This window comes from Sebastes umbrosus, chromosome 10 (genome assembly GCF_015220745.1).
Source record: "Sebastes umbrosus isolate fSebUmb1 chromosome 10, fSebUmb1.pri, whole genome shotgun sequence".
Classification (NCBI taxonomy): domain Eukaryota; kingdom Metazoa; phylum Chordata; class Actinopteri; order Perciformes; family Sebastidae; genus Sebastes; species Sebastes umbrosus.
Genome location: NC_051278.1, coordinates 28,285,902 through 28,301,883, shown reverse-complemented (window position 1 = coordinate 28,301,883; position 15,982 = coordinate 28,285,902). Strand labels below are relative to the sequence as shown.

At 41.8% G+C, this 15,982-nt stretch overlaps 1 protein-coding gene across 4 annotated transcripts in view; it reads left to right on the top strand.

Moving 5' to 3' along the window:
• Nucleotides 1-15,982, top strand: part of ltbp1 (latent transforming growth factor beta binding protein 1) — a 109,811-nt gene that overhangs the window by 79,462 nt on the left and 14,367 nt on the right. For 2 of the 4 annotated variants that reach the window (XM_037782009.1, XM_037782006.1), the window contains 9 exons: nucleotides 94-116; nucleotides 540-639; nucleotides 3,833-3,919; nucleotides 4,946-5,071; nucleotides 6,179-6,304; nucleotides 8,299-8,421; nucleotides 8,703-8,828; nucleotides 8,994-9,122; nucleotides 11,301-11,429. In XM_037782009.1, coding sequence (XP_037637937.1) covers nucleotides 94-116; nucleotides 540-639; nucleotides 3,833-3,919; nucleotides 4,946-5,071; nucleotides 6,179-6,304; nucleotides 8,299-8,421; nucleotides 8,703-8,828; nucleotides 8,994-9,122; nucleotides 11,301-11,429 — 969 coding nt within the window. The remainder of the gene's footprint in view (nucleotides 1-93; nucleotides 117-539; nucleotides 640-3,832; nucleotides 3,920-4,945; nucleotides 5,072-6,178; nucleotides 6,305-8,298; nucleotides 8,422-8,702; nucleotides 8,829-8,993; nucleotides 9,123-11,300; nucleotides 11,430-15,982) is intronic. The other 2 variants (XM_037782007.1, XM_037782008.1) reach the window with 2 other exon arrangements.

Genomic DNA, 15,982 nt, shown 5'->3' with positions numbered 1-15,982 from the left:
GACTGGGGGACATTCGACAACAACAAACTGAATTTTCCGTGAAACCTAAAACTTACATTTCAACATTTTTGTTTCTTTTTTTTCTGTGGTCAGTAGCAACAACTGCACCAGATCAGGTAGGTTGGGCGCTTTAAAAATGTAGAAGCAGTTTGCATGCACACAGCCACTCCACTCAGCCGCTGAGGAGTTGCAGAATCACCTTTGCATGAAGTCAGCAACATTGCTGCATGACTTTGAGCTGGTCAGCACTGAGCAGTGTTTAAATGTTTGCCCCCCAAAAAAATCCAGACAGATGTCAATGCAGAAGTGACAGGAATTGTTTGTTCTCTGGCTTGCTTGCTGAGCTGTACATTTTTGCCCTGTTTTTAAATTGCAGTCAGTTGCCATGTAAGCTGAATGCTAATCTGCTTCATAGCACAATGTCTGTATTGCATGACAGAAGCAGTGTGCAAAGCTGAAATAATGGACTGAAAGAAATGCATACAGTGCTCTGTTGATCTTGTCCATTTGGTATTATTGTCTGTGTCTTGTCGTTGAAGGAGCTGGTAGATCCTGTGGTTAGTAATAGGCTAGTTGAACCTATCCTGCCCCAGCTATCTCCGGGTGTATCCACTGTCAAGATCGAGGCAGCCTACCCAGGTGTCTGCTTCACTACCCTTTTAAACTTTGTGGTATGGTTGGCAGTTTAGGACATCTCAGGCACAGCTTGTCAAGCTTAGAGCACTTTGTCAGCGTTTAACTCAACTGTACACAAGTTCAACTATAGTTTGTCTCCTCCAGTTGTGCTGTAATGTTAGAATGCTGACATTAGCACACTCATAATTTTAGCAAAAATGTGAGAAAAACACATACACAGAAAAACACATGCTAATTCGTGCTAAAGTGTGTGGAGGTACAGCTAAGAACGACAAAGTGCAGCTCAGACTTCTGAAAGCAGAGATGAGTCTGCTGCTGACAAGATTAGTCTGATGTCCTAAAAAGGCCACCTGTACTGTGATCTTTTTGCACTGGCATTAAATAGGAAAGAAGTAGTTCATTCATTAATTTCTTTATTTAGTATTGCCATTTGTATACCTTCTTGTAGTGTTTTATCATTTCAAGCCACAATTATGTTTTCAGAACAGTGGAACTCCTTTACTGATGGAGCTGCCAATTTTCTGGAGGCTCTGTGATGAGTTTACTCCATATATTCCTTTTTAGTCCTCAGTATTAGATCAAGCCAGCTTGATACTTGATCATAGATTTATATAATTTATAGGATTGTTACTTCTCATGCATACTTTTCAAACAAGAGAAAATCCAACGTGTCTGTCGTCCTTCGCCAAATTGGTCTGACAGCCACAAGGGACATAATTTTTCTGCTGCTTGATACGAAAGGAAAATTCGCACGGTTCTCATTTTCCCTGACTAAGCCAGTGTTTCCCATTAATTAGAGTCTAAGTAGGTCCGCCACAGTTTCATTATGAACCGTATATATATTTTTACAATTCTCAACGGGTGAGATCCTTACAGTCTGCCCAGGGGATTCAACTCAGCGAGTCGGGGATGACCACTTGGAGTGGGAGAATTCCCCATGTGGGACCTCTCCCCAGCGCTTGCTGGCACTCGACAGGGGCATTTCCTCCATGGTGGTGTGCCGCGACCGGCACTAAGTTGGCTTGGAAAGGCCCGGGGCGAAGGATCTGGTCTTGAGCTTTACAGCCCCCCGAGCACGGGCCTTGCTTACCATGCTTTTTGGGTGTGACTTTTTGACGTGTCATCATCATTTGTATCTATACAACCTATGGGTTTATGATAAATCGCACTAAATTGTTTACAAGAGCACAAAGTTCTTCATAGACCTAGCCTTTTAAGTTCGATGCATCAATCTGGTGCACTTTGAGAGCAAAATTGAGTGAAAATTCTTCTATTTTTTCATTTCACAATATACAGTATATTGGAGAAATTATCAGTGCATTTATCGGGGTATCACAGTGCTCAGCTCCCCGGGAAAGTTTATTCTTGGGTGCTGGAAAGGAGGCTCCGACCGATTGTCAAACCCCAGATCCAGGAGGAACAATGCGGACTCCATCCTGGCTGTGGAACAGTGGACCAGCGGGGCTGTTGGAGGGGGCATGGGAGTTTGCCCATCCAGTCTACATGTGTTTTGAACCTACATGTGTCCCCCGGGGGATTCCTGTGGGGGATACTGCAGGAATATGGAGTACTGGGGTCGCTATTGCGAGCCAGGGAGGACCGGTCCTTGTATAACCAAAGTGAGAGCTGTGTCCGTATACTTGGCACAAAGTCAAACACGTTTCCAGTGGGTGTTTGCCCCCGCCAGGGTTGTCCCTTGTTGCCGATCCTGTTCGTGAATTTCATGGACAGAATCTCAATGTGCAGCCGGGGGGGAGGAGAGTGTCCGGTTTGGGGACCTCAAAATTCCATCTCTGCTCTTTGCAGATGATGTGGTTCCATTGGCTTCATCCGACCGTGACCTTCAGCACCCATTGGGGTGGTTTGCAGCAGAGTGTGAAGCGGTCGGGATGAGAGTCAGTACCTCCAAGTCTGAGGCCATGGTTCTCTGCCGGAAAATGGTGGATTGCGCCCTCCGGGTTGGGAGTGAGTCACTGCCCCGAGCGAGTTTAAGTATCTCGGGGTCTTGTTCACGAGTGAGCGAAAAATGGAGCAGGAGATGGACAGGCGATTCGGTGCGGCGTCTGCAGTTATGCGGGCGCTATACCGGACCATTGTGGTGAAAAGGGCCGGAAGGCAAAGCCCTCGATTTACCAGTCCATCTACGTTCCAACCCTCACCTATGGTCATGAGCTTCGGGTAGTGACCGAAAGAATGAGATCGCGGATACAAGCGGCTGAAATTAATTTCCTTTGTAGGGTGGCTGGGCTCAGCCTTAGAGATAGGTTGAGGAGCTCAGACATCCGGAGGGAGCTCGGAGTAGAGCCACTGCTCCTTCGTGTTAAAAGGGGCCAGCTGAGGCTGTTCGGGCATCCGATCAGGATGCCTCCTGGACGCCTCCCTTTGGAGGTTTTCTGGGCACGTCCAACTGGTAAGAGGCCCCGAGGTACACCCAGAACACGCCGGAGAGATTATCTCATCTGGCCTGGGAACACCTCGGGGTACCCCAGGAAGAGCTGGAAAACGTTGCTGGGGAGAGGGACGTCTGGAATTCCCTGCTAAGCCTGCTGCCCCCGCCACCCGGTCACGGATAAGCGGAAGAAAATGGGTGGATGGATTATCAGCACATTTTCATTCATAAAAAATGCTGTCAAAGTCAATTTGTCTGTTAAAGATTTTTACACAGGGCAAGGTATTTCAGCCACTACTTCCTAGCTTGCCAAAAAATTTGGCAGGGACACAGAATCATTTTGGTAACATCCCTGCCTGCCCTTTCATTCAGCACATTCAATCAGAAAAGGTTGGGCAATGGCATCACCAATCCTCCTGAAAAAGCCAGTGAAATTAGTCTATACAAGAGATACATAAACAGGCGGAAGAAAATAAAGTATTGCATTCATAAGGTAACAAACAGGTACGTGCATTGTAATGTAAGCTATTGAGAATGTAAGCTATGCAAACACAATTTTATGACGCTTTTGCAAAAGTAACGAGATGAAAGCATGGAATTACTTTTTTAAAGGAAGACAGGACTGTACAGCAGAAACTCTACACATCCTTTGTTGCAGACTGAAAACTCAAATGTGGAAACGGCACCTAAAAAATATATAATACTAAAAGTAAAAAGAAGTGCCATGTTTGACGCATGTTGACCGAATTAAACATAAACTACATGGAATTAATGTATATTACTGTGTATTTTTTTTTGATTTGCTAGAGGTTGTTGAGAGGAGCTCTCCACCTGCACCAGTAGAGATCCTCCCATCTAACGCAGGCCAGGACATCGCTCCCACCCAGTCAGCAGGTAAGATTAAAGCATTCTTATCTCTGCTCTTTTCTTTTCTCCTCATCTGTTGTGGTACATAGTGCCTTCAAATGAAACTCGTGAGCTCGTATTTACAACGTGGGAAGTTGTGTACACGATATGCTTGGCGTTCAAGTGGTGAAGTCGTGAAGAACACCGCTGCTAAGCAACGGCAATATGGACGCTACTGTCGGCGTCTAGAAGCCACAGAGGCTATCAATTTAGCAAGCTAGCAAGCGGGTAACATAATGCAGTAAATGCAAAGGTATAATGACAGAGGAGAAAGATGAGGTCGTTGGGAATATCAACATTTTCCTCAGACCTATTATGAAATTACCAAGAAAAACTATATACGACTAAAATTACAATATATTAACTTATTATGCACAGAAAATGAGCTTCCATGGGCTCCGCCATTTCTGACAACGTCAACAGACATGTCACAAGTCGTGAACTCTGAGGTTTCAGAAACTTTCCACTTCCAAGGTCGTGAATACGACAAGAGGGGGGCGTTAATTTAAGAGGGAACATGACCAGTTGATTTATGAAGAGCTGAAACAATACCACATATACAGAGGCTTGCACAGTATCAAGTGGACAAGATGAGTTATTCATTTGGGGGATTGTCTTCACGAGTTGCTGTGGAGAAATCGGCTGAAATGAAGGAAAACAAGGCAACTGGTTGGCTTTGTTAAAATATCGATAAAAAAAATCAATTAATTAAACTAAGAAGGAATCACGTTAATTTAAATTAATTCTGTTCAGTTAATTGCATTGCAGTCACTTTCCCTGTAGTCAATTCCTTGGGGCTCCTACACATTGTGAACTTGTGGTGCTTTTCTATTAAGCTCTTAACTTGTGGTACATTAACAGTATGTTGTGCTTCCTTGTGGCTCTTTATAGTATTTTATGGGACCCATTACTAGTTCTAAAACTGCTGCTGTATTAATACTCTCTCCTCTCTCTCTCTCTCTCTCTCTCTCTCTCTCTCTCTCTGTCTCTCTCTCTCTCTCTCTTCTGGCCCAGAGGTGGATGAGTGCCAGATCAACCCTTATATTTGTGGCCAGGGGATTTGTTACAACACAGCTGAGGGTTACACCTGCCACTGTGATGAGGGATACCACCTAGATGACGCCCAAACCACCTGTGTAGGTGAGGAGTCCAGTCCAGTGGTCAAAGCCAGTTATTGAGGTCAAAGGTCATCTTGTGCAAGCCCATTTCAGCAGATCGGAAAAAAATAATAACCAGCTTTGTATGCAGTGTGCAGTGGGAGCAAAACACTGTGATTTTACCTGAAGCTCAGAGCTGGTTTTTTTAACACTTGCAGCATCTCTATCATGCTATGATAATAGCCAGTCCTACAACAAAGATACGACAGTTACTTGGATTTAATTATTGGCCTTTTACAATAGATACAAGCAGCCAATGGCTGTGTGCCCCAACTTACAACGAGCATCGATTGTTCCTGTGACAGTTTAGCTGGTTTCCAACTTACTGGGAACTCAAGTTGTTTGGATTATTGTCCTCTAGACCTTCTCATGTACATTAATGAAGTCATACAGCTCAGGATAAACCCATGGATGACTTGCATTGGAGTGGTCTTTTTTACTCGATTGAATGGCACCCCATTTATTTATTAAAGTTTTATTGTTAATGTGAGGAATTTGCTATGAAACAGTCTCAATTTAATACTGATGCCTCTATATGACTTACATAAGCAAACAAAACCATCAGTGAGAAGATTGGCTATTTCTATATAGTTATACTTAACGCCAATCGGAAGAAATCCTGCAGGTTCACCAGAAACTCTTTCAGCTCAGACTCCAGCAGGGTCTCCGGCAGCAACCAGCCCGCCACGGACAGACCCAGATCTGGCTTTATTGCTGCCTTCGACCTGCAGTCGGAGTTCTGGCGGGAGGTGGAGAGCTCATTGGCCCTAAAAGACATTTTCCTGTGCAAAGTGATTACAAAAAGAATGGCTCTAAAACGATGAATAAATTTTTTCTATTGTTTGTATACCATTCATGTGTGCAGGGAGCCAACATGAAGCCAGCTCAGTAAGAGCAAGACTTGCTTAAGTGGCTCGGCCAGAGAAGGACAGTAGTCCCCATATGTCCCAAAAAATGCTGAAGTGAAATGCTGATTTTTTTTTACAACAAAGTGACAAATAGGGGTGTTAGCATCTTCAGCTATAAAGGGGTTAAGCATTGGGTTCCAGTCAATTGTATACTGATGCTGTCCTATCTTGTGTTTGTCCAGATGTAGATGAGTGTTTGGAAAGCCCATCTTTGTGCTTTCACGGTCGCTGCAAGAACACAGAGGGCAGTTTTCTGTGTGTGTGTCAGCAGGGATTCCTCGTCGATGAAGAGGGAACCAATTGTTTTGGTACGTACCCACAGCTCATGCTGCCAAAGCGTATTTTGATGTTTCTTTGAAAGACTCTGTTACATTCACATGATTTTTTTCTGTTTTTCTCACACACACACAATTTCCTATGCATATACAAACACGTATAACATGCGTAAGACGCACCCAGTTTGCAGTTGCAGCAGAAACTGATGTAATGAGTCCTGAATGAGTGTCTGTGGTGCCATTTCATGAAATCACACAATTTAAAAGTCACGTGACAGCATGAACTATGAATACTTTAATGTTTTGAATATTTTTTTTTGTAAGTGAGTTGTCTTTTGCTTTTTAGACCAGTGTAATTCATATACCTGGCATTCAGTGGGGAATAATCGAGACTAAAAGTCTAAAACCTTGCCACTAGTGTCCCTACTGTCTGTATTGTTCATTACTCGCTACCAGGAAAGTAGTGGATGGAACAGTCACTTTTATGATAATCTTCGTCTGAGCTATTATTTTTTCCATATTATTCTTTATTATTTCCATGAAAAAAATGAATCAAGTACTCCTAACTGAGGCAAAATAAACAAGAAAAAAGAAAATAAATAAATGAAGAAATTAAATTGCATTTAGGAGTTGTCAAATTCTGGCCCATCTGTGCTGTCAACCCTGAAACATATTGTCATGGTGGCAACAGGGATAGGACCCAAATGCAGACGATGCAGACGGACTGGTACCATTCAATGATTTATGTCACAAAGCACATGTGAGGGAGTGTTTGATGGATGGATGTATGGACCTATTGACGGATTCACTCCTTCTGCTAGCAGGGCATAAAAATGTATCAGCACATGCATGCACATTTCATATCAAAACAAAATGACACCGCACAACCACAGCCTCTGGCACTGGTCAACACTTGGTCAAACACCTGGTCAAATGCAAGCTCTGCACACTAACAAGTGCATACTAATAGAATTATAAGTCAGTGGAATTTTGGACGAGACCAGTGACCACACTGTTACTAGCGTCTGCACCACCCTCCTCCCTGCTTTGTCCCCCTTACGGGATATAAATTTGAGGCACTCTGTCATTACGTGGTTTCCTGCCATTTCAACGCAGCTTTCCCCACCCACCAAAAGGATACTGAATTAGGGCTGTGAGGGCAAACCTGCATGATGGTTGTTTCCCCAGAGCTGCAATAAAATCTCTTTTCCTCATCTGCAGAGGCTGAGGGATCTTATTATGACTTCTTTGAGAGGTTTATAATGATGTGGCTATGCAACCAAGGTGTCTATTAATAAGATCAATACAAAAACAGTCTCAGGAAGAGGAGGTTTTAGACCTATTTTGGAATCCTAAAACTGAATCCTGAACCTGTCTGCACTGCCTGTCTTTTAAAGTACTTAATTTTGAAAGGGTGAAAACCGCCATTTAGTCAATATATATAGTCAATATTATTTTACCAAGGGGACTTTTGTTGTTTATGCATGCACACTGAAGCTTGATCAAACTGGAGGCATTACTTCCTGGCTTTATAAACCTTTTCAGAGTTACCCTGGAGCCGTTGGAGTTCATGATCTGATCAACAAATTATTGAACTTCAATATTTACTCTACAGTTGATTTTGGTGCCACATAAACAATTTTTAATTATTAAAGACCACTCAACACTGCCATTGTACTGTATATCAATATAATAATAATTATTATTATTCTGCCTGTGTTTACCTGAAGTTTTCAGCCCTTAAACACTGTCTAGCACTCAGGCTATAAACCACAGACCTCACTGCTTCCACAGTGTGTGAGAAGACATTGTAGTCAGTTATACAAGCAGCTTATTCGCTATTCTTTCAAATGTTTTTATAGCAGTTAACTTATATGATTTTACCAAAGGCAATTCACTGCTTTTAGCACATTATTTATCTACTGTGAAGCAACTAAAGTGCTGGTCAAAAATGTGAGCGAAATGCAATTGCATGAACCTTTGCATTCTGCTTACGTGACGTATCATTTCATTGTTTTGTGTTTCAGATATAGACGAGTGCCAGGATCAGCAGGTCTGTACCAGGGGCCACTGCCAGAACACTGAGGGCTCCTTTATCTGTCAGTGTGGACCAGGTTTCAGAGTGTCCTCCGCTGGAGACCATTGTGACGGTATGATATATAACACTATCGGTGCTGTATACACATTTTAATGATCATATTACAAACTTATGAAAGCTCAAACTTTTAATAACTTTTCATCACAAAGGTCTTTAGATTTTACTGACCAAATCTGAAATAAATCGTCGGTGCTCGGGCCCTAATAATCCTTACAATTTCAATTTCAATTATGTGAGGAATGAAATCCATCTCTTAAATAATTTAATTATTTCTCTAAATATCTGTTTCAACCTAAAAAAAAAACACGCTCATAAGACTGATGTTTGTTCCAGATGTGGATGAGTGTTTAGAAGAATCCAGGCCCTGTGAGACTGTAGGGGAGTGTGTTAACAACATGGGCTCCTACACCTGCACCTGCCCCCAGGGATACCGACAGATCAACGGCACCAGCTGCAGAGGTGAGCGCTGGAGCATGGATACAACCTCTCACCACCAGACCACGACCACACATGCACGCGCACGCGCACGCGCACGCGCACGCGCACGCATACGCACACACACACACACACACACACACACACACACACACATCTCTCAGTGGATTTCTGTCTCTGTCCTCCCAGATGTTGATGAGTGTGCGGATGAACCAGAGCTCTGTTACCCCCACGGCGAGTGTCTCAACACGGAGGGATCCTATCTGTGTGTGTGTGAGAGCGGATTCACCGTCAACCACGACACGCCCTCCTGTGATGGTAAGACACACACACAGTACATACACACACACCTACACACACACGACATACACACACACACACACACACACACACACACACACAAACACATGATTGGGGTTTCATTCATTCATTAGAACTTGCTTTTGAAACATAAATATATGTAACTAATTGTTAAATCCCATATACATTTTATTAAAAAATCACATGGGATCATATTTAGGATAAAGCCCTTTGTAGTTTTAATTTAATGGTCTATGTTTAGGGTTGTGAAATTATCAGCATGCTGATAGTGAACCTTAAAGGATAAGGCTGACTTAATTCTGTATTTTTCTTATTTTCAATGAATCCTATGAAAAGATCAAACCCAACAATGTGTTAGTCCCTCAGTACTATATACTGTCTGTGACACTCAGCTACAAGCCCTTTGGTTTCTAATACAGAGATGAATCTGGTCACAAATACATAATTTCATTTTTTTTAAAAAGGAGGTAATAGTGCATTTGTTGGGGACTATTTTCAACGGCGGATTAATCCACATTTGGTGCTCGTGAGTGTTTGTGGCAGCAGGACAGTGTATGTGGGATGAGTCAAAATGAATGACAGTGTGTGCGTTAAATTCAATTCAGTTGAATTTATTTTCATATAGCGTCAAATCATAAGAGAAGTTGTAAAGTAATGAAGGGGCATGTCACCCAGTGCAACAGTGTGGCTCACTGATGTGTTATTATGCCTCTGCGCCGGCGCCGTCTGTACGTCCGTCCCACCCATTCTCATGAATGCAATATTTCAGGGACGAAGGAATTTCTTCAAATTTGTCACAAACGTCCACTTGATCTCAAGAATGAACTAATTAGAGTTTGGTGGTTAAATGTTAAGGTCACTGTGACCTCACAAAACTGTTTTTGGCCATAACTCAAGAATTCATTTCCAATTATGACAATTTCACACAAATGTCTAATAGGATAAAATGATGAAGTGATGACATGTTGGATGTAAGCGGCAACTTGACTGTTTGGCGGAGGCATAAGCCCTTCTAGGGACAGATGTTGCAAAATAGCATCCGCTAAAAGCACTATGATACTTGCATCAGATAGCCGTTTTTAAGTTGTCTATGTACACTGTATCTGTCCCTATCAAATAAACCATGAAATTAAATGCAATATACTTTGATTTATGAGCAAATGTATGCAAAACGAATGCCATTCCCATCAGCTTCAGCTGCAGTTTGTGTTTAGTGCTAAAGGTTACCACAAAGATGATGAACATGATTAACATATACCTGCTAAACATCAGCATGTTAGTATTATCATTGTGAGCACGTTTGCATGCTATGTTAGAAGATAAGATAAGTTCTGCTTCAGTATCAACACTGAAAAAATGTTTGCAAATGAAAAGCAATGTTAAAGTGATGGTCAATCACTTATTTCTCTTTACTTCCATCCCCTTTTCCTTTGTCATTGTCTGCATCCTTATGTCCATGCCTCCATTTCTACCCTCTATAACACGCATTTTAAACAAGAAAGAAAAATGTGAAAAAAATCTTCAAGTTCTTTCATATATGTGCTGCTCCTATTTTTCCATCATGGCATGAGTCTTGGCCCCTGTGCCAGAGCTGTTTTAATGCCATTTCCTGCCTCAGAAAAAAACAGAGAGAAAGGGAAAGAAATGAGAGGAAAAGAAACAGACGGGAGCCTTTGAGCTGACTGTCTAGACGAGGAGGGATATTTGTTGCTCTGCCTGATTTATGTAAGGGGATGAGAGTGTGACTCAAGTGTGAGTGTGTGTTTATGAAACCAGCTCATTTGTGTCTTATTTACAACTTTTTACACCAGCTGCTTCAATTGCAAGGTTATTCTGTTTAATCTACTGCCCTTCAATTTTCACCTTTCATGTCACTTCTTTGATCTGTTTGGAAGGCCTAGGAAAACACAGGATACGTTTTGTGCAATGCTGAGTGTGTGTGTGTTTGTGTGTATGTGAGTTTCCATCTGGAATTAGCATTTATTTCTGAAGCAGATGTTCATACACCATAGTGCAATTTAAAGTGTTTTAAAATGAAAACATCTAAAATAAAATAAGATGTTAGAGAAACAGATAATACAGAGGGAAAGGATGTAACAAATCACAAAGAAAACAAAAAATCATTCGAGGAAAAAACATGTTGACTTGTCTTGGCTTTGTTTGTTTGTTCACCAGATATTGATGAGTGTGGGCTCAATGAGACACTCTGTGGCCCTCGTGGTTTCTGTGAGAACAGACTGGGTTCCTTCCAATGTCTCTGTGAGCAAGGCTACCAGGAGTCCCAGGATGGCCAAGACTGTGTGGGTAAGTGTTGAGGTTTTGGTATGCATACTGTATATTAAGATGGAAGTATTGTAGTATATTGTTTTATAGTGTATATGCATGTGAATACAATCAGACCCCCACATAAACTTTAAATTGTATTCTTACAGTCCAGGTCCAGCTTAATGTTTTAGTTTGCAAATAATAGACAGAAAACTGGTAAATGATGTCAATACATTTATTTAAGGACAAACAAGCTGCAAAATTTAACAATACTTCACAGAAAATTAAACACTCCACACCAGCCTCGCATCTATCGCTACGTGTTCATTGTCAAATATGATGTTTACATTTGCTGTCTGCAACAAAGAAGTTTCCTCCTCTGATTTTTGGATGTTGGGGTAACTTGCACTAATGAAGCAGCATGTCGCTGTCCGATGAAACACCTGAGATTCACTGTGCCTGGGCAGACAGGAACATAGGTGTCGCCAAAGCAACTTTCCAGACATTTTGGTGAAGCTTTGCCCTCTGGTGGTAGGGCTGGCCTGTTCACCCTGCTGCTGTCTGGCAAGAGATACAGAAGTATCCGCTGTCATACCACCAGACTACAGAGCAGCTTCTTTACTCAGACTGTGAGAATCAACTCATCCTCGACACTCCGCCATAAATAAATGACATGTAACTTTCTGTTATGCTGGTTTTGCACACTATCTTTTACACTACCCTCATTCCCACTGTAAGCAAAGTCTCTCTAGGTATACTGTATATGTATACCTCCAATTAACATGTGGGATGGCTCATCCATAGCAGTTCCTCAAGAGTCTCTATGTTGGGGCTTGGATAGCCATTGGGCCGCGGCTGGAACCACATTGCCAAAGATTGTAACATCACTGCATTTGGGTAAATGGGAACTTTTACTAAGGCATCTTCCAAGATATTTTGGTTAGATTTTGATCTCTGGCGGCTGCCCCTGGAGGTGGAATACTGAACGTTACAGTGTTGCTTACACTTATCCTTACACTTCAACAAGCACCATAAATTCCTTTCAGCACGTTCACTTCAACTGATACCTTAACTTCACTTGCTGCTTACACTTAAGGTGACACTTCAGTTTTATGTAGCAGTTCCAAGATTTCAACTTCTTTCAGCTATTCGATCCTAACTGCCACCTCAAGTTCTTTCAGTATGTATGTTTCAACTGCCACTTTGACGTTTTGTAGTGCTTCAACTTCAAAAACAACCTGATTTCCTTTGATATCTTCAACTTGAGCTATTACTGATATTACTGAAAGATGTACCAAAACATTTAAAGAAACTGAAACATTTTAAAAGCAATTTGTGAACAGAAGTGGACATATAATTTTTCTTCATACAGTCTGGACTTTTCTAGTCTAATAATACATCTCAAAAAAGGCCTGGTTTTCTCCTTCGTTGAGGTAAATGAAGGCCCCAACCATTTTTGGAGAATTTAGGGTGTTAACCCTGCTGTGACCTTAGTTGTTTCTCTCAGATAATCATTGAAAGCAACATTGCCAAGCAATGCAGACACACTATCCCAACGAGGAATACATGGAACTAATGTTGAAAATCAGCGGTTTTCCTCAAGTTTGGTTTGGAATGAGTCTGAGCTGATGGGTAATGGCGGTTTCCCCACATTAACTGGGCCTCTGCAGCTCCGATCTAGTGTGCTTTCCTCCAGCAGGAAGGACTGTTGGAGCAGACTTCCCCCTGCTGAACCATGATAGAAAACTTCCCCCACAAAAGGTCTCCCAGTGACTAACCCACCAAAACACACACACAGACACATAAAATACAGAACTACCAGCACACTCTTATTCACATACCTCAATACAGTATTTGCTCTATACACACTTACACACACTTCCCATCTGTCCTTTGGCAGTGCTGCTGGGCCCCACAGAAGTTCAGTCCAGCCAGCTGCCTCCTGTTCACTGCCAAACCGTCACTGCGGCTACCACAGATGGACTCACTTACACACACACACAATCCTTGAAAACCAAGAGTGGTGGTGTACCACTAACCATTCAGAATGTGTACAGTCTCTCTGTCTTCCTTCCCCTCCATCTATTCCTTTCCTCTTATCAGCCAACTTTTTTTCTGGTTTCCTCTCTCCTGTTCTTTACTTTTACACTGCTTCATTATCTCTACTCTCTATATCTTTCCTTCTCCTCCTGTGATTTCCCCTTCTCTCTTCTCTCCCATCTCTCTTCTTTCATCCTCTTCATTCTCCCCAAGGAGTCTTTGTAGCAATATTACCAGTTTGACATCTTTGTTATTGGGTTTAGCAACTGTAAACTCCAGCAGCTCCAGCAAATGTATTTCTATGAAACATTGAGCAAACCATCGAGCTACTTTGTCTGAACATTGAGGAAAATGATAATGCCTTCATGGCCAAAGATTTGGCAATATAGCTGATGATTCACACATTTATTTGAAGTTCTTACTCTCTAATCCAAAGAGGTAACAGTGCTACTCCTCCCTTTCACACTTCCCACGTCCCATCGCTCAGCCAAGATGGTGAGAGCACATTGCAAAATATTCTATGCAAACTAGTGTATTAAGTCACTTTGCACCTTCCAGCAACTTGAGTCTACTCTTCTTGGAAGGTCCATTGGAGAAATGATAATTATTAATTGGTCTAGCAGAAGAGATATTGTCACTATCCATGCAGGTCCAAATGAAATGGCTCAGTTGACTTAAGATAAATAAAGCTTGAAATAGAAAAAAAAGATAGTTCAGTAGGGTTCATCTTTGTCCTTTTTCACTATTTCAAAGAATATCATATTTTTTCCCCCTTGCTGTGTGATTCTGCTGTCACAGAGATGGTTTGAAATGCTCTTGAATGTGTAAATCTGTGTATCTCTAGTGTGTTTAGCTATACTTCACCTCAAGACATCAGGCCAGAGTCCCCTTTACTTGGTCAGACCGCCTTTGCTTCCCATGCCAAACAGAATCAAGTGTGCCAAATATCAAGTCAAATGGATTTTGCTTTGATTTTTCTTCTCTTCAGGTTTCTTACCTCATGGAGTGATCAAGAAACAAATATAATTAGTGAATAATCATAATTCAAAAATACAGTCTTTGATTATTCATCATTTGGTCTGAGTTTTTGTTTGTGAGGATACTTACAGTCCAAATTCATTCTGCAAATGTTGCATCTTTAATGTTGCCACACAGTGACCTACATATTATATCTATGGGCACAATAACCACCGCATGCGGTCGTGTATCAAATTTAGGCTACAATAGCATTTGTTCAATAAGAGCAAATGAATAATCCAAGCAATTATAGTTTGTTGAAATTGTTTATATGACTGGACCAATATAAGACTATTTCAGTCAGAATTCTGCTATATCACATCATAGTGTGTTTGATCACATCTTAGGGTAGATGATGTGAGACCGTAGATGCCTTTTCTTGCAGTGCATTATAACGCATTTCACTAACAAAACATGAGCCCCTGTAATCTGACATCTGCCGTACAAATAGAATACTGAGATATAACTGACCAGTCTAAAGTGTGTAGAAGTGGGTGGTTATTTATTTAATCAAGGTTTAACACAGTGGATGACCATGCATCATGGCACCGTGCTCTGGTGCAGCACTTCTCAAATCTAAAATCAAGGCTGCAGATTCATCACCTACTGGAAGAATCGCCCATTCATTTATAGATCAGTACAGACCGATTGACTGACTGCTACAGCTGTGACGGACACATCTCTTTCAGTTGTCTGACTCCTGCGCATCTGACGTAACAGATGCGCTTCAGTACATCTGTCTACTCTGGCCACGTACCTGTAGAGGTTCGCATTTCACTTGCGCTTTGGGTGGCGTAACCACGATGTAACCATGACCCAAAGTGTTTTTATGTTTCAAATCTATTTTCTTCCTGCGTGAGCACTGCAAAGCAATACTGTGGCTGAACGCATCCAATATTGATGTGCTGCTTTCACTGCACCGACGGCAAAGAGGAGACATGGTGTAAGACTGAATCGCACTGCCGAACACATTAGTCAGCTCTAGGTGACAAAGGGTTTTGAATGAAAACTCTTCTCCCATCTTTGTGCCATACCAGTCGTGTAAAGTGAATTTAAAGATAAAGAGAATAAGATAAAGAATACCAAAATGTCGGAAGAATTTGTTGTTCTGCCACAAAAACAGAGGCTGTACATTTTGACGTCAGGATGTGCTACTCAACAAGCCATTGATACCACATTTAAAATGAATTTGTCCAACAAATGCAACAATAACCAACGTATTAATGTGGAAACTGCTCGGCCAAACGTAATGCATCACTCACTTACTGTAGTCACCCCAACGTATACACAGTATATCATCGCGAAAAATTAATGGATAATGTGTGTAGCTCATTGAAATGCTGGCCCACTAGAGGTGCTAGGTGCTTTGGAACATTTTGGGAGTATTTGGGGCGTATCTGGGGCAGGATGGGGAGAAACATATTTCATGTTTATCTTGTTTCATCCTGTTTGCAACAGCTACTGAACTTGCCCACCTCTTGTCCACTTTGCAAACTTGATGCACAATCATATTATGTCTTGATTGTTAATAGACC